This window comes from Typopeltis vanoorti, chromosome 2 (genome assembly GCF_054136105.1).
Source record: "Typopeltis vanoorti isolate ZY-2024b chromosome 2, IOZ_Tvanoo_1.0, whole genome shotgun sequence".
NCBI lineage: Eukaryota > Metazoa > Arthropoda > Arachnida > Uropygi > Thelyphonidae > Typopeltis > Typopeltis vanoorti.
Genome location: NC_143550.1, coordinates 84,209,277 through 84,228,037, shown reverse-complemented (window position 1 = coordinate 84,228,037; position 18,761 = coordinate 84,209,277). Strand labels below are relative to the sequence as shown.

General features: G+C 35.4%; 1 protein-coding gene across 1 annotated transcript in view; it reads left to right on the top strand.

The window, feature by feature from the left end:
* Window positions 1-18,761, top strand: part of LOC150109219 (uncharacterized) — a 672,102-nt gene that overhangs the window by 506,333 nt on the left and 147,008 nt on the right. The window contains exon 30 of the mRNA XM_090401856.1: window positions 2,459-2,554. Coding sequence (XP_090257982.1) covers window positions 2,459-2,554 — 96 coding nt within the window. The remainder of the gene's footprint in view (window positions 1-2,458; window positions 2,555-18,761) is intronic.

Here is an 18,761-nt window from a genome sequence, read left to right as displayed (position 1 = left end):
GAAATGATTGTTGTGGCAGGTACGAATGATTTGAAAGGAGATAAAATGGAAATGATAGAAGACCTGAATGAATTGTTTGAGGTAGCAAAAGAAAAGAGTGAGAGAGTTAGAATGATTAGTCTTTTGCCATGGTGTGACAGTGAAATGTTTAAAAGGAGGGCCATAATTACGAATGACTTTATGCGTGGGTTATGTATGACGAGTGGTGTGGAATTTGTGGATGTGTGGAATGAGTTTGATGGGCGAAAGGACTTATATAAGATGGATGACTTGCATTTGAATGGTTATGGTGTAAGGAGACTTGAGAAAGTGTTGCTGAATGTAGTGGATGTGCAAATTCAGGGAAACTAGATTTATTAAGGGGAGGGGTAGGTATACAGTCCTTAGGGAGGCAGTTGAATGTATGAATGAATAAAATATGCCCGAGCGAATAAGGACAACAAATCAGAGTGGGATAGTTAATATCAAGGTAGGGTTGGGGCAAATGGGGGTCTTAAATTCATGTACACTAATGCTAGAAGTATTAGAAACAAGAAGGAAGAGTTTTTGGCCATGATTGGCACTTCCAGACCACAGGTTATTGGTATTAGTGAATCATGGCTGACTGTAGATGATATAGCTAGTGGGATTGAATGTGATGGGTATAGTGTGTTCAGGAATGACAGGGAAAATAAAATGGGGGGAGGAGTATTGCTGATGATGAAAGCTGATGAGCTACAGCCAAGGAAAATAGAAGTTGAATTGCAGGATAGAGAAAAGAGCACATTTGGAGGCCATTTGGTGTGAGATTGTGGCTAGCAGAACTAAATATACAATTGGGTGCTGCTATAGACCAGGTGATGGAAAAGATGGTGGTGACAGTATGCATAAGCAAATAGAAGAAATGAGTGGAAGGAGGGTAATTATTATGGGAGATTTCAACTATGGTCGCATTCCACAGACCTGCCAAGATGATAGCAGGTCTGTGGAATGAACCTTATGAGAATAGGTTGAAGATTTGTGGGTTGCAGAGATTGGACGATAGGCGAAGGAGGGGTGATATGATTGAGACATTCAAATTACTGAAGGGTTTCTATAAGTTTCTATACGAAAATATGACTGGTGGTGGGAGGACTAGGGGCCATGCATGGAAGCTGGGCAAGAGCGTAGTAGACAAGGGTGTTAGAGCTAGGTTTTTTACTTGGAGAGTGGTGAATGAGTGGAATAAGCTTCCAGAGTCTGTTGTGGGTGCTACAACTGTGAATGAGTGGAATAAGCTTCCAAAGTCTGTTGTGGGTGCTACAACTGTGAATGAGTTCAAGGCAAGGTATGATAGATATGTGTGAATGTCGAATAGTTGTTCTTGAGATGATGTTAGGGCCTCCCTCGATGAGTCTGTCGACTCCTTGGAGTTGCCCGGAACAATAATAATAATAATTGTTCTTCAAATTTTTCAATGTTATGTCTATGGAAAGATTGAAAGATTTTCTTTATTCATGGATAGAACATTTGTTTTATTGCCAAAATAATTTACAAATCCAAAACCCACAAAAACCTTCTGTTGGGAATTTCTGTCATTCTAAAAATAGAAACCTAACTTATACAGTTTATTCATAAATAAACTTAGTAAATAATTACAGTAATACTAACATCTTCACTGCTTCATAATAATTGGTAAATCATGGCTGCTAGCAATGATAGACCAATCCCCCCCCCCCCCGACACACACATACACATGCAGTTTTGCCAAATTGTATCTTCTCCATTCAATGAAGGCTTTTCTTTTTCAGAAATTTAATTTTATTCCCCAATGCATACAGGCATTTATAATACAGGTCATAAACTTGTATTATATTTGGATCTGTAGCATGTGTATACCTTTGGGAACTCTTCCATGTTTTTGCAGAATTCTAGGGTTTTTGTGGAACACAGTTTAAGAAACACTGGTCCAGACATAATCACTGGAATCCAACATCCTGCTATCATGTTTGCCACATGCTGTGACACTTGGACATCTAGAAAGGATGATTTGGGTAGTCTTTCAGTACTTGTTCTACATGCTTTGGCAAGATGGATAAGATAGTCCTGATTCATTAATACCAAAACTCTGGATGCCTTTGTATCTATTCACTGAATGTAAATTAAACACAAGAACTGACCCTGACATATCAGATGATGTATTAAATATTGCATTTAAAATAAAAATTTAAAAAAAAAAAAAAAAAATGAACCTAAAATTTCTCTATGTATTTGGTCAGAAAGTACAAGCCCAACAATTTTCCTTGCATTACATAAGAAGTCTGAGTTGTTGTTGTTGTTCATCATTATCAACTTTCCATCAGGAGACAACCAGTCCACTGTTATTCAAATCCAATTTTTACTTTTGTAAAATACATGCTGTAAAATACTGTATTTCCTAATGTACAAATTATAAAATATATTTCCCATTATTCATTTATTATTATTACTACTACTGCAGGAAGTAGCAGATCTTCAAGATGCAAAGCAGCTTTTAATCAATCAGAAGCTTTCACTCCAAAATAACATTGATTCAATAAATGAAGAAAGAAATAAAGTAAGTCTGTTTTTATGATAAGTTATTTCTTTTAACATTTCCTTAAAAGAGACTTTTATTTGTTTCCATGTTTTATTATTATCATCCCATGACCTTATGTCATGAAATTAGAATAATTGAGTCTCACTCACAACTAGTTTTAACCAGATCTAAGGAATTCTTCTAAAGAGACTTTCTCTGCCAAATAAATAATTAAACACACATTTAATAAATCCTATATTTCATCTCAGTCACTGAGATATCATCATGGAAACAATATTAAAATTGCAAAATCACACATAAAAATTTGCAAAAGAATAAGTGGAAAAATTACATTATAAGCCTAAACTCTTATGAGGGTTTCCTCTATGGGTGCTCATGGCTGGCCTCTTTTGGACAGAAAGCCTAAGAGTTAAGGTTCATAAATCTTAGTAAGTTTAATACAACCATATTTATTAAGATTTTGTTGCTTTTTTTAAATCTGCTGCTGATTCTAAAAATTTCTTTCGAGTTTGTATTTGTTATAGTGAAACATGGTAGTTTTCTTTCATTTGATTCTATGTAAGGTAGAAAAAGCATGGTCAGCTACACCTGACTGACCATACTTATGACGGCAGATGAATTTCTTCTAGGCAGATGTTAGCAGATCTCCCAATTTACCATAATATGATAAGTTCTGTTCTACCCAAGCTGAGCTCTCTTGTATTTGCCAGACCTTGAACACTAGTTACAATGGGGGGGGACCAAGAAATTAATTTCTCCAATCTCCTCACATTCATCTGAACATGCTGACTATGGTAATGCTCTCATTGTTTCTTATATTCAGTTCACCTCAGAAAAATTAGCTGGATCTCTAAAAAAAAAAGTACAGTCTCTCTGCATTGCAATTAAACCTCTTCTGAAGACGTGCTTAAAACACTATAATTATATGGTGTAAATGGTGATTATACAGAGCAATATATAGTTTTAATTAAGTTCTGAATCAGTTTAGATGATGTTATACTTCTAAATAAATCCACTACAAGTCTGCAAGATTCCCTGACTAAATTGAATAACTGTTGTAATAGATATGGTATTACAACAGCTATTCAATGAAAATAGGACAGAATTGCTGAAAATGTCAACTGCATTGTGATCGGAGAGCCTGTGGAATAAGTAAAACATTTCAGCTACTTAGGCACGATTTTTAGTAAGATGGTAAATTAAATATGGAAATAGACAACAGAATCAACAAAGCTGGCATGGTAGGAAGTCAATTGAATAAATTCATATGGAATAAGAGAGAAATTAGTTGGAACACTAAATTAGCTGTATACAAGACAGTGTTCAAAACAGTTTTAACTTATGGATCTGAGAGCTGGGTCAGAAGTAAAACACTTGACCAAAGACCAGAGACTGCAGATATGAGATTCCTGAGAAAGATTAGAGGCTTGAACAGATGGTATCAATGACAATATCATATCATATTAAAAACGAGGATATTAGGAAAGAACTTGACCTTGTCAGCATCCAGACTTAAACAGAATGGGTGAGAAAAGATTCGCAAAACAAGTGTTCTCTGCCAGGTTGGCAGGAAAATGAAGAGGAAGACCAAGATAGGGATGGATTGATACGGTATAAAGTGCCTTAGATGATAGAAATATAAGATCTGATAATGTTGGAGTCTTGACAAGTAACAGACTGATTTGGAGTAAAATTGTAGATAGGAAGTTAGTAATGATGTAAATTTTTCATGTAGTACTATCATATCTTGTACACCCCCTTGAGGGTACATAGCAGGAATTTGATGATGATGATCAGAGTTGGAATTGAAGAATCTGACATAAAGTATGAGATAAGGTTGCACATCTCCAATCTTATTCTTCGTCCATACAGATCACATTATGAAGGAAATTGACATTAAATCTGATATCAGAATTGGAAATGTTAGATTCAGATAGTGTTCAGAGTAATTTTAATTTATGGATCTGAGAGCTGGGTTAATTAAAATAGTTGATTAATAACTAAACAATTATCATCATCAAATTACTGATATATATCCTCAAGGAGTTTACAGGATATTATAATATACTACATGAAAAACTTACATCATTACAAACTTCCTGTCTACAATTTTCCCTCCAAATCAGTCTGTTACCTGTCAAGACTCCAACATTATCAGATCTTATATTTCTATCTTCTAAGGCACTTTTTTACCGTATCAATCCACCTATATCTGGGTCTTCCTCTGTGTCTTTTTTTCCTGCCAACCTGGCATAGAACACTTGTTTTGCTAATCTTTCCTCTCCCATTCTGTTTAAGTGACCACCATTTGAGATTAGCTCTGCTAACGCATTCCTGGATGCTGACAATGTTAAGTTCTTTCCTAATTTCTTCATTTTTAATATGATATTGCCATTGATGCCAATATGCCCCTAATCTTTCTCAGGACTCTCATATCTGCAGTCTCTAATCTTTGGTCAAGTGTTTTACTTGACCAAAGACTAGAGACCCAGTTCTCGGATCCATAAGTTAAAATTGGTTACACTGTCTTGTATACAGCTAATTTAGTGTTTTGACTAATTTCTCTCTTATTCCATATAAATTTATTCAATTGACTTCCTACCATGCCAGCTTTGTTGATTTTGTTGTGTATTTCCATATTTAATTTACCGTCTTCACTAAAAATTGTGCCTAAGTAGCTGAAATGTTTTACTTGTTCTATAGGTTCTCCATTCACAATGCAGTTAATGTTTTCATTTTTTCTACCTATTTTCATTGTCTTTGTCTTTTTAATGCTGACCTTCATACCATATCTATTACAACAGTTATTCACTTTAGTCAGGGAATCTTGCAGACTTGTAGCGGATTTAGTTAGAAGTATAACATCATCCACATAAAGCAAAGAGCTGACATTAACATCTCCAATTTTGATATCAGGTTTAATACCACTTTCCTTCATAATGTGATCCATATAGATATTGAATAACAGGGGGGATAATGTACATCCTTGTCTGACACCAGATTTAACATTTATGCCTCATGTTCCATTATTGGAACGTGGTCACGTGGAAGTTATTTATCCTACTGCTCAAAGTCATCAACGAGGTCTGATTTTTCACATCTGTCTGTTTTTTAAGGATTGATGTTATCACGTACTGCACAGAGTTATTCACTGCTGCAGATACTGAGGTGCAGGAATGTCAAAAAGTGATCTGATTTTCAAAAAAGATTTTTGAAGAATCATTGAGGGCATTTAAATACAACTTTAGTGCACACACTTTACTTGTATTTTTTTTTTCTATTGTGTACTAGTTATACCATTGTTCTGTAAAAAGAAAATACAGAAGTTATTATTCTTGTATTAGTTATAGGTTTGACTTTTTCAGTGTTCCATTTTTGGAACACTAGGCAATACCAGTACCACTAGGGTTATTTTTCTTTTCCCTTGCCTTTTTTAGTTGAAACTATTTTAAAAGTCTCAAGATGCCCCGAACTCTAAGTTTACGTGAAATAAATGACCTGTTAGAGACAGATGACAGCATAGAAGGAAGTGCCATAGTGATACAACCACCTGAAATTGCTACAGCACCTGTTTCTGATGAGGACTCAGGAGATGAAGAAGGTGGAACAATAAATTATCTGTCAGTTTCTTTGCTGCGAGCACCTGCTTATCTTATTCAAGATGGCTCTGATGCTGATTCTGACCCAGATGATCCCTCATACATACCTGAAGATGACCCTCCCATCGATGAAGTTGCATCTACCTCTACTGTGCAGCAACCTTCTCTATCAAAGAGAAAGAAACTCACAAAAATTTTCTGCAAATGGAAAAAAGCTGACCTAAATGCACAGCCCATAGCAGGTAGAGTTACACAACTACGAAACAATTTCTCCACCGAAATGAGAATTCCCACAGAAATTCTGAACTTTTTCTTGATGACGAGGTCGTTGAACTCATTGTCACATACTCCAACTTACATGCTGAGGTAAGGGTGTAAATCTAGGCTTGACTAACTCTGAATTCAAATGTTTTCTGGGAATTATTTTTCTGAGTGGTTACATCTCATTTCTTAGGCAACGTATGTTCTGGGAGCATAGAACAAATGTGCATAATGTACTCGTTAGTGCTGCCATGAGACTTGACCACTTTGAAACTATATTTTCTCATTTGCATGTTGCTGACAATGCAAATTTGGACCCAGTGGAAAAGTTTTCTAAGTTGTGACCTCTTATAAGCAAACTAAATGAGAGATGTATGAAATTTGTTCCAAATGAAACATGTTTCAGCTTTGATGAATCCATAGTTCCCTACTTTGGTCATCATGGGTCCAAACAATTTATTCAAGGAAAGCCTGTTCGGTTTTCTCCAGCTATAGGTTTTGGTGTGGTGCAACACGTCTAGGCTAAATTTGTTGGTTTCAGCCATATCAGGGCAAAAACCCAAATACTAAACATGTGGAATACGGTGTCGGTGGATCAGTTGTCCTTCAGTTTAGTGAGGCACACCCTGGACAATATACCATTTTCTATTCAACTTTTTCTCCAGTATTGCACTTCTTGATAAGCTCAGTTCAATGGAACATCAGGCAACAGGTACAGTGAGAAAAGATCGCATTGACAAAGCTCCATTGGAATCAGATAATGATCTAAGGAAAAAAGAAAGAGGCACATTCAATTATTGAATTGATGGCAAAAGCAATATTGTCTGCAAATGGCATGATAACAGTGTTGTCACTGTTGCATCATCTGGTGCTGGTATCAGTCCTCTGCATCTTGTAAATCGTTATTCCCAGAAACAGAAAAAGATCATAGTCAGCAGCCAAATATGATCAAAGTGTATAACCAGTTTATTGGAGGTATAGCTGATTAAGACAGTGATAAGTATTGTGCATCAATCCATGGAAAGAAATATTCAAGCCCTCTTTTGTTTTGTTTCGAATTGGTCTTACAAAATGCTTGGCAACTGCATAAAGCATACGATGAGAAGCCAATGGATCGTCTGGAGTTTTGTTGACGTGTGGCATGCCATTATCTGGAGACCCATGGTCATCCTACAGAACCTGGCCGAAAATGAAGACCTTCTCAGAAGCATAACATTGACTCACGTTATGATGGCATGAATCATGTGATAATCAGGGAATGCAAACATGCTGTGCTGAATGTCATAAGAACACCACTTTTCAATGTGAAAAATGTGATGTCTTACATGTGAAGTGTTCAGTTGAATATCACACTCAATACCAGGTTATTGAGTGTGATATTCAATAACCTGCCTTCTGAGACAAAAAACAGGATTTTATACATTGTGTACAATATAACAATGTTTTTGCCTAGTGTTCCATTTTTGGAATGCCACATAACTAAAAATGGAATGAAATAATTTTTTTCCTTCAAATTCTTGTTTCTTGAATTTTTCTAGATAACATATGAATTTCATGCACAAAGACAAAAATATCAACCTCCAGCATAAATGGGTTAAACTACCTTCCTGTACTTCCTTCAATTCTAACTGCTGACTTACAACTCATGTAAAGACAAAGTATTGCTTGATATAATGCCCCATTGACATCATATAACTGTAGTGTTTCAAATAGCTTCACTCTTGGCACCTTGTCATATGCCTTTTCTTCCAGATCTACAAAACTTAAATACAGATCTTTGTTATGTTCCCAGGATTCCTCAACTATCTGTCGTAAAGTGAAAATCTGATCCTGACAGCCTCTATTTGGCCTGAATCTGGCTTGTTCTTCACTAATCTTCCCATCCACAATCCTTCTCAACCATTTCTCCAAGTACACTTGCATAAATCTTACTAGGAACACTCAGTAGAGATACTACTGTAATTCTCACATTGTTTTATTTCCCTTTTTATAAAAGGGAAATAAACTGAAAAACATGAGAACTCTACTCCAATCATCTGGAATTCATCCATCTGTTCAGGACTTCTGTACTATGCAGCACAGCCACTGTAAGATTTTTATACCTCCATACTTGAGCATTTCTGGTCGAATATCATCTACTTTTGCTGCCTTTCCACATTTCAGGCTTTTGATGGCTTTTTCCACTTCAAGTATGGATATGTCTTCCTGACTGCATGCCTGGTCAGTGTTTTTTACTACTGTGCTGTCATCACTGCTTTTAATTTAGCAATTTTTTGAAGTAATTACTCCATACTTCAAGGATGTCTTTTTCTCCTGTTTTCATGTCACCTTTATCACCTCTAATTAATTTTACATCACTCTTTCCTCCATTTCTGAGCTTTTTTCAACAACCTCCAGAATATCTTGCCACCTTCGTGATATTTATTTTCTATGTTCTTACCAAAGTCCTCCCATGACTTTTGTTTAGCTAGTTTTACACAGTGTTTAGCTTTCTTACATTTGTCTCTGTATTCTCTAAGAGCACAAACTGACTTATTTGCCAGGAACTTTTGATATGCTTTCTTCTTTTCTTTCATTGCCTCTTTAACTTCCTGTGTCCACCATGGAGTTCTGATTTTTCTATCCTTACTGCTGACTTACAACTCAAATAAAGACTAAGTATTACTTGATACAATTCCCCACTGACACCATATAACTGTAGCGTTTTCATTAGCTTCTCTCTGGGCACCTTGTCATATGCCTTTTCCAGATCTATAAAACTTAAATACAGATCTTCGTTATATTCCCATGATTTCTCAACTGTTTGTCATAAAATAAAAATCTAATCCTAACAGGCCTCTATTTAACCGGAATCCAGCTTCTTTACCAAGCTTTTTATTATTATTATTATTAAGAGAGACCCGCAGGGAGTCAGAGACTCATCAAGGGAGGCCACATACTACACACACACCAGCTATCATACTTATTCTTGAATTCATTCACAGTGCTTGCACTCACAACATCCAATGGCAATCCATTCCAATCATGCACCACCCTCTGAGAGAAAAATCTAGCCCTCACACCCTTCTTGGCAGCCTTCATTCTCAGCTTGCAAGGATGTCCTCTTGTCTTTTCCCCACCCTCCATCAATTGAAATCCTGTATGACCCTTTCGGAAGTTTGTAAGTCTCAATCATATCTCTCCTCTTTCTCCTGTTTGCTAGTGTCTGCAGTCTACAAATTCTCAATCTGTCTTCATAATCAGTATTCCACAATCCTGATATCATTTTTAACACTGTCCTTTGTACTCTCTCCAGTATTAAACAAGCAGTGATGACAGCTCAGTAGTAAAAAACACTGACTAGGCATGCAGTCAGGAAGACATATCCATACTTGAAGTGGGAAAAAAAGCCATCATTTACTGACATTGAACTTACACCCATTTTCCCATGCCCACAATTCTAGCCTATTCAAGTCATTCTGCAAATACTGCATATCAGCAGTATTCCTGATTACCCTACCTATATTTGCATCATCAGCAAATAACTGTATGTCACTTGTCAAATCCTTCCCAATATCATTAATGTATAGATTGAATAACAGTGGACGAAGCACTGATCCTTGTGGTACACCACTTGTTACCTTAAACCTTACAGACTCAGATCCCCTGTCTGTCAGTCAGCCATCCTCTTATCCATGCTAATATTGTAAAACCCAAACCCATTTTCTCCAATTTATGCAGCAGTCTGCCGTGCTGTATTGTCAAAAGCCTTAGCAAAATCCAAAAGTATCATGGTGTATCCATTCCCCTTGTCCAGTTCAATGGTAACATTGTTATAGAATGTGAGCAAGTTGACCTTCCCTTAGTAAACCCCATATTGTTCATTGCAAAGTAGATATTCACTGTCAACCCATTTCTGAATGTGGGCCCTAACCAGTTTTTCCAAAATCTTCACCACCACCCTTGTGCAATAGAATTACCATACATTCCTGCAGAATCTTCTCTGTTCTGAGACTCATATTAAACATACAGGTCAAAGGAATAGCCAGTTCAGCTGAACACTCTTTTAGCACACGTGCTGATATTCCATCAGCCCCTATTGCTGAATTCTTATTCAGTTTGTGTAACAGCTCTAATACCTCAGGCTCACATACCTGTGTTTCTTCATCTAGTGAAGAGGTAACAGTGAGCTCAATGTTGTGTTCACCAGGTCAATAGCTATTAACGAAATGGGCACTCATTAACTGAACAAATTCTTCTGCATCTGTAACATCACGCAATCTGGATTTAGAAGAGTTTTTCTTTCATATTCATTCTTTCTTTTACTTGCAGAATATCAACAGAATTCTTGTGGGTTGTCTTTAGCATGCAGAGCCAGTTTCTTTTCATAATCAGATTTTGCTTTCCATACAACAGTTGTGACTATTCTAGCCTGCTGCTTATAACATTCATAATGTTCATCCTTATGCAAACAGTATTTCTTCTACATTGTCCTTTTCTTACGAATCTCTTGCTTAATAAGATTACACATACATTTGACTTCTACTCTATTTATTCTTCGAACTCTCAGAACACATTCTGATATCGCATCATTTAAGTATTGTTTAAATGCTTCCCATGCAGTGTCGATATTCTTTCCATCCGGCAACCGATCCCATTCTATTGAACTCGGTATACTCTTCGGTTGGTCATAATTTCCTGCTTTGTAGTTCAGCATGTAACCTTTTCTGAATGGAACATTTATAAACTTAGTCACTTCGCAAGTGAGTACCGCATGATCACTGTCACCAACTGGCAGAATAGTTACGTCTTTAACTGAAATGCCCTCTGACACTATAATCAAATCTAACACTCTTTGCCCTCGAGTTCCTTTTGTCACGTGCTGCTTGATGAAGTTGTCCCGCAACAGCTCAATAAATGCATTTTCATTCTTCTCATGAGCTTCTACTACTACCTAATCAGTATTTGGATAATTAAAGTCTCCCATTATGATTACTCTTTTCACACTCATCTTTTCTATTTGGTGATGTATTTCTTCATCACTAGCAACCGATCCATCAGATCTGTAACAACACCCCACTATGTAATTTGTCTTGTTAGATTCCACTTCACACCAGATGGCTTCAAACTCATTGCCACATGAAATATTGTTAGTAGTGTTACTACATTCATAGGTCTCAACTCTAACTGGATTTAAGTCATTCAATATCATTAGCAGCATGCCTCCATCCTCTCCTATCCATTCTATCCTTCCTAAAAATACTGTACCCATGACACTCAGTACCAGTTGGTAGGTCTGATTCTGGTAAGTCAGGTCTCGCTAATTCTTACAATCTGAGGTCGCAATATATTGACTAAGGCAACAAACTCTAGCACTTTGTTTCTGACACTTCTAGCATGTTCTTTAGTATATTCTTGTTTGCAGTCTACCTGACACAGTTGGACATCTTTTCTTCCACAATCCTTCTCAACCGTTACTCAAGTATACTTGCATAAATCTTAATAGGAACACTCAGTAGAGAAATATTTCTGTAATTCTCACATTGTTTTATTTCCATTTTTATATATGGGTACTATGAGAGCTCTACTCCAATCATCAGGAATTCATCCCTCTGTCCAGTCCCTCACAACTATGCAGTTGTTGGATCCTATTTCGTCTTAACCTATGCCTTGGATCCGTCATTTTGTTACTACGATGTTCTTAAACAAATAATAGGTTGCTAGTTGATTTCTAATCCAAATATAAAGAAAATTTGTATTTATTGACTGCGCCACTCTATATCTGAATTTGTTCAAAAATTGAAGTAAAACCAACTCAACTAATTCTTTCTGTATGTTGTTATTATGTATACAGACCGAGTTTATTTAACTTATTTATTTCTCCCGCTTTGGTTCGAATATTTTATGAACGATACAGTAAAAGAGATTCAGGCAAAATACAACTTTAGATCAGTAAAACAAACATTTAATTTAGGATTACAAATTATACAGTTTAGTTTAAATCACTGAATAAGGTATTATAAACATTTTAGCTCATCTGATAATACAGTCATATAATTTCAGGCAATGGTTAATCTGTTATCTGAAATACAGCTTTCACAAAATTCAATTAACTATTTGATAAAGTTTAAAGTCATAAAGTTCCTTAGTAACCAATTACGTAAATATCTCATAGTTACTTAAGTTACAAATACTACAAAAGGGCGGCAACACTTCTTCACAAGTTTACACTCTTAAATCCACACTCCAGTTAATCTCCTCCAAAAATTGTTACTGTTAATGTAGGGATATTTTAGGAAGAAACACACACACATCTCCGCATAGGAATATTAATAATTGGATGATTCTTACCGGTAATCTTCCTTGTTCATCTACTTATATACGAACATTTCTTATAACTGTATACACTTAAAACAATTAACAACACTCATTAAAACAAATCTTATTAGTAATAACTGAATAAATTAATGGTCGCAATTCACATGGTTAAACGTTCTTGCTCAGATCAAAAGGTTTGTACTATCTTTGGCATCACTTGACCAATTTAGTATTCTACTAATAACTCTTGAACTAAGATAACACACAGTAATTCTTTAACTTGAAGTTTTTACGCACAGTTGCCTATACTTCTGGCATTTAATTAATCTTTTAGGCACTATATCTCTTAACACAGCTATCGTTTAAATTCAACCTTGCTGCCTCTACTTATTCTCTTAGTTACTCCGTGCTAAGCTTCAAGTTTCCGTGTGTCCCCGAAAAGTTGAGCCTGAATTTAAATGCCAACTAAAGTATAGCTAGTCATCCAGTTGTCACCTTGCTATCTTCCATTGCTTTATTTGTTGTTCTACAACTTACTAGCTAACTCGCTCCTCGACTAGTAAATTTTAATTAGCTACTTGAGTGACTTGCTGTTATCGCACTCTGATTCCCCGAATCAATCTCCTCTGATTCCATCCGAATGAATCGTTTTCTCCATTCTTCGCTTATATATCCCCTCTTCCCGCCGAAATTGTTCTCGTGCTCTACTTCTACTAAAATCCTTTTCAGCCCTTCGATACTAATATATCACGCTCTGTTCTAAACTCGTGCTAGCTATCTTACATATGTCTCCATGACAACCAAAACAAAATATAATAAAACTGAGGCATTGCATAACGTTATACCTCTACATACGGAACAAATAAGGAATGTTTACACTTCAATTAATACGCAGTTAAAATGTTGAATACAAATTCTTATAATATTAACATAGCAATAAATAAAATAAACTTAATAATATTTTAATACAGAGTCTTTTCACTATTAATACATATCCTTGATTAAATAATTAAATATCAAATAAACTTAAAGGTAGTTATATGAATATTAATTTATAAACAAGTGATTTACATTAAATAATAATTACAAGTTTAGTTTATGTGATGGAAGATCATGTTGGATTCTGAAGCAAATATTAATTACTCAAATCTCTATATATTCAGAATCCAACAAAGGCTTACTCTTCCTTTGAAAAATTTTTCATACTAGGCCTTTTTGTGGAGAAATCAGATCTTATATTTTCTCCATGAGATCTTACATAGTTGCCACACCTGCTATTCCAGTTTGTGCACTTGCTTTCTTTTACTTCTCTTGGATTCCTCTTGTTCCATACACTAGTAATTAAATATATTTTGTATTTATTGTGTGGAAATGTCCCTTTAGGATATAAATCTATATAGACTAGTCACCCTAACACAATTTACCTCAACTGTTGTTTGTTCCTTATTGATAACTTCAGGTTCAGGCTTGGCTATCAGTTGTTGAGAATGTTCATCGGTGTTACATTTTGATTCTGGTTGATAAGGCATATCAGAATGTATTACTATCCTCCACAGTCGGTTCAGTTACAGACAGTTCTACTTTATTTCGGTAAATCCTTTCTCAGGTATATAAAACCTTTCTTTCTGTCTCCTTGTTCTATTATGCATATAATTGCCATTTGTTCTGCTTATTTTCCTGCTCATTAGGCATATTTCCTTTTTAAAAAAAATCACAGGAGAACTGATATCTTTCTAAGAAATTTGTTCCCAGTATGATGTGGGAGCTTATGTTAGTGGTTGAGGGGATGATAAGTAAGTCTTGCCAGACACTTAGCTTAAATTCTGGTAGGTAGATTCTTGCTCGAACCTTTTCATATGCTACGACGTTTGAATCTGAAATAGTAGTAATTCTTACAGGTTGTCTAAGTTTGGCAATATTATTCCTTAATTTATGTCTCATACTTTAGAGATAGTCCTTTCTAATAGTTGAAGCATTACATCCTGTATCAAGCAAAATATTACATTTAGAACCCAGAATTTCTCCTCTAACTTTCATCATTCTTTCATTAGAAGCTTGGTGTTTCTGAATTCTATTATTTCTTCTGTGGGGTATGTACCCAAACTTTGAATCCCAGTTTTTGATAGAGTAATCTTTCTTGTTAAAATAACAATTTCTAGCAAGATGTCCACTTTTGTTGCACCTGAAGCATTTAGGAGGATCTCTAAGGCTAGTGAGATATTCCTTCCTTTCTTGAGATTGAGAGTTATTAGGTACTTGTTGACTAAAACCCTCTAGTTTTTGTATCACCCTATCCAGATTTGTTAATATGGGCAGATTTTGTCTTTGTACTTCTTGTTCTATCATCTTGTTGATCCTATCTGATGAGAGGTTGTTATTCTCATGAGATTTCAAGGTAATAGATGCAAGCTGTGTCACCACCTGATCGAGACGATCTATTACTGGTTGCTGCAATATGTTCACTTCATAGTGAACTAGAACTTTCATTTCTTCCATTAATTTCATTCTGTCAGATTGATTTTCACTGTTTGACATTTGATTATAATTTATAGGATATTCCCCAATATCCTTTTTTTTTATTCTCCTTCTCAGTCTTGTTAATGACAGAGGAACAATTATCCTTTTCTAAGATATTTATATGGCTTATATTGGACGAGGAAGAGAAATCCCCTATCATCTACTCTTTTTCCTTTACAGCTTTAAAACACTCTTCCAATGTGGAAATTTTTCTTTTATAGGCTGTTTCCCTCAATTCTGTTCTAACACCGTGGCGGAATTGCTGGAACACAGCCCATTCTAAATGAGGTTTATCTTCACTTGTGCCATTCAAGCTATTAGATAAAGTTAACAACCGATTGTAAAAATCAGAGACAGTTTCCCTATCCTTTTGTGAAACTCTCTGTAGCTTCCATAAGTTTGGGCCAATACTTCTTAACTTTGAAAACTGAGAAATAAGGTTGTCCTTAAATATTTGATAATCCAATGTATCTTTGAGAATTGGAGATGAGTTAAAATATGTTCTAGCCTTGCCTATTAATTTACTTCTGAGTAAAATTAACAGTTGAAAATCTGTCCAATTTGCCATTTCTCTAAGTTTTTCAATTAGTAAAAAAAAAATAGTACATCATCTGATTCTTCACCCGAAAATGAGGAAAAATTTCTTGTGGGTTCACTGTACGAAAAAATTCACTATCTTCCATTTTAGTACTAGATGAAACAGCCATATTAATCTATTAACAACAATTTTTTAAAAAAATCAGAATTCTAAAACAACTTCTATGTTTGTCTGATTCTAATTTACAACTAATTCACTTGATTCACTTAATCTACTTTTAAAGTTCTTGGGATCACTTTTTTTGATGCTCTTACAAAATTTAATACTTAATATTACAATCTTTGTTAGTGAAATCAAATCCTGTCGAATGCTGCACCATTTTGTTGGATCCTATTTCGTCTTAACCTATGCCTTGGATCCGTCATTTTGTTACTACGATGTTCTTAAACAAATAATAGGTTGCTAGTTGATTTCTAATCCAAATATACCACTGTGCTGTCATCACTGCTTGTTTAATTTAGCAATTTTTTGAAGTAATTACTCCATACTTCAAGGATATCTTTTTCTCTTGTTTTTCATATCACATTTGTCATCTCTAATTCATTTTGCAGCACTCTTTCCTCCATTTCTGAACTTCTTCAACAACCTCCAGAATATCCTGCCACCTTCTTGATATTTATTTCCTATATTCTTACCAAAGTCTTCCCATGGCTTTTGTTTAGCTAGTTTTACACAGTGTTTACCATTTAGCTTTCTTATATTTGTCTCTGTATTCTCTAAGAGCACCAGCTGACTTATTTGCCACGAACTTTTGATATGCTTTCTTCTTTTCCTTCACTGCCTCTTTAATTTCCTGTATTCATCATGAAGTTCTGATTTTTCCATCCTTATAGACAACCTCACCACATGCATCTCTGGCTGAATCAATCAGTGTTTACTTCAGTGCTTGCCACTAAATCTCCAATGTTTGGATCCTGTTCTCAAACTCTTTCATTTTTTTCTTCAATCATGTTTGTGTATTTTAGTTTACAGTTCACATCTGAGAGCTTCTCAACTTTTATTTGCTTTAAAACTTTCTTACATGTTCTTCTTTTCAATATGAAATTCAATTTTATATTGCTCAAGACTAAATGGTGATCACATCCAATTTCAAATTCTCTGTACACTCTGGTGTCCTGCACCGGGGAGGAAACATCACTATCAAGAATAACATAGTCAATGAGACTTTTCTTAATCCTTGCCTCTTTTCTCCATTTGTGAATTTGTGCACATTTTTTATGTTGGAATATTGTGCTAGTAATAACCAGTCCATGTCCTGAACAGAAGTCCAACAGGTGCTTGCCATTATTATTAGCTTTGCTCTTTTCTCTATATTTTCCCAATATATTTTTGTGTGTCTGACGATCATTTCCTGTTCTGCTATTTAGACACCCAACAAGGACCAACTTTTCCTTTTTCATTGTGTCAGTTGCTTTCTCTAAAGGCTCAAAAAATTCCTCCACTTCTACCTTAGTAGAACTTTCTGCGGGCCCATAGGCACAAATAAATCTCATTGTCCAGTTGCCCATTCTGATATTGCTCACATCACTCTACTCGACACTGCCTGCCATTCAAGAAGATTAGCCTCATATTTAGTGTTGAATACTATTGCTACTCCTTCTTTTCCTGGATTGTCATTGCCTGAATATAACATTTGGTATTTATTGCTCAGAAAGATCTCACCAGTATTTTTTTTTTTTTTCAATCACCCCTATTATGTCGATCTGATACTTATCCAATTCCTCAGCTATCTCCATTTCTTTGCCATTCAGGCTTCTTATGTTGATAGTACCGATCTTGGACTCTGCTGATGTTTAGTTGGGGTGTATTTTAGGATTTGTTCCAGTAGCCGATTTTTTGCTGTTCACCCTGGTTCCCTTGCGAAAACAACGGGGGCCTTGTTGAACCTGGTGACTCCCCAGCTGTCATGAAATTCTGTCATGTTGTGCCATCATTCTATATTTTGGTTTAAGCCAGTAAGAATACAACTTGGTCTGCTAAATACCAAATTGCCCACCCATCCTCATTCATGTTCAATATTCATGTAGATACCTAACAGGGTGCACCACGAGAAGGTTAGGATTGGACATTAGGTCAGAAACCCTGGTCAGTTCTCCACATTCCTTTAAAGGCCATGTGGTGGTCTCCTTTCAGTTATTCAGCTTTGACCCTTAAGCTCCCCATTTGATTTTATTATTATTATTATTATTTGACGCCTCCAGAGAGTCCTAGGACTCATCGAGGGAGGGCACTTGCTCTACAACTCTGTCTCCACCATTCAATCACCAACTGACTGCATCTTCACCAACACCATCTACTGCCAACCACCACTTGTATTTCCACAGATAATCACAAACATCCATGCCCACAGTACGATTCAAACACACAGCCTTTTGGCTGAAGAGCAGATACACTATCCACTCAGCCAACCAGGCCGGCATTTGATTTTATAATATGTTAAAAATTTATTGATTATAGATTAGAAATTCTGAAGTAAAAATTTTGTGCTCATAGTTACCAGACATTTGTGACCAGTGTGTAAAAACACATGTGCATAGCTTAGAAGGAACATTGACCATGGGTGAATTACCTAATTCAATAACCCCTTTATAAAGTTTCACGTTATATTTTCAAATCTCTTTATTTTAATATATGATCTTTAGCATATTTGGTCACAGTTGAAGTAAGCCTGTTTGAATGGCCTTCAGAGCTTCTTGTCACTAATGAAATTTCTGCCATTCATGCTATAAATGTATTTGTCAAAATATCCAATTGTACATAATGTGAATGAACATGGAATTCATAAAAACAAGATTCACTCTCAGTAATAAACTGATAAATATCTATAAATTTTTGTTACAAATATTGACAACAAATTCAGTTTCTTATTTGGGGAAAATAAGTATCAAATAGAAATATATTTTTGTCTTTAAGTATTGCTTAGATTTATAAAGTAATTTAGATGTCTATTATT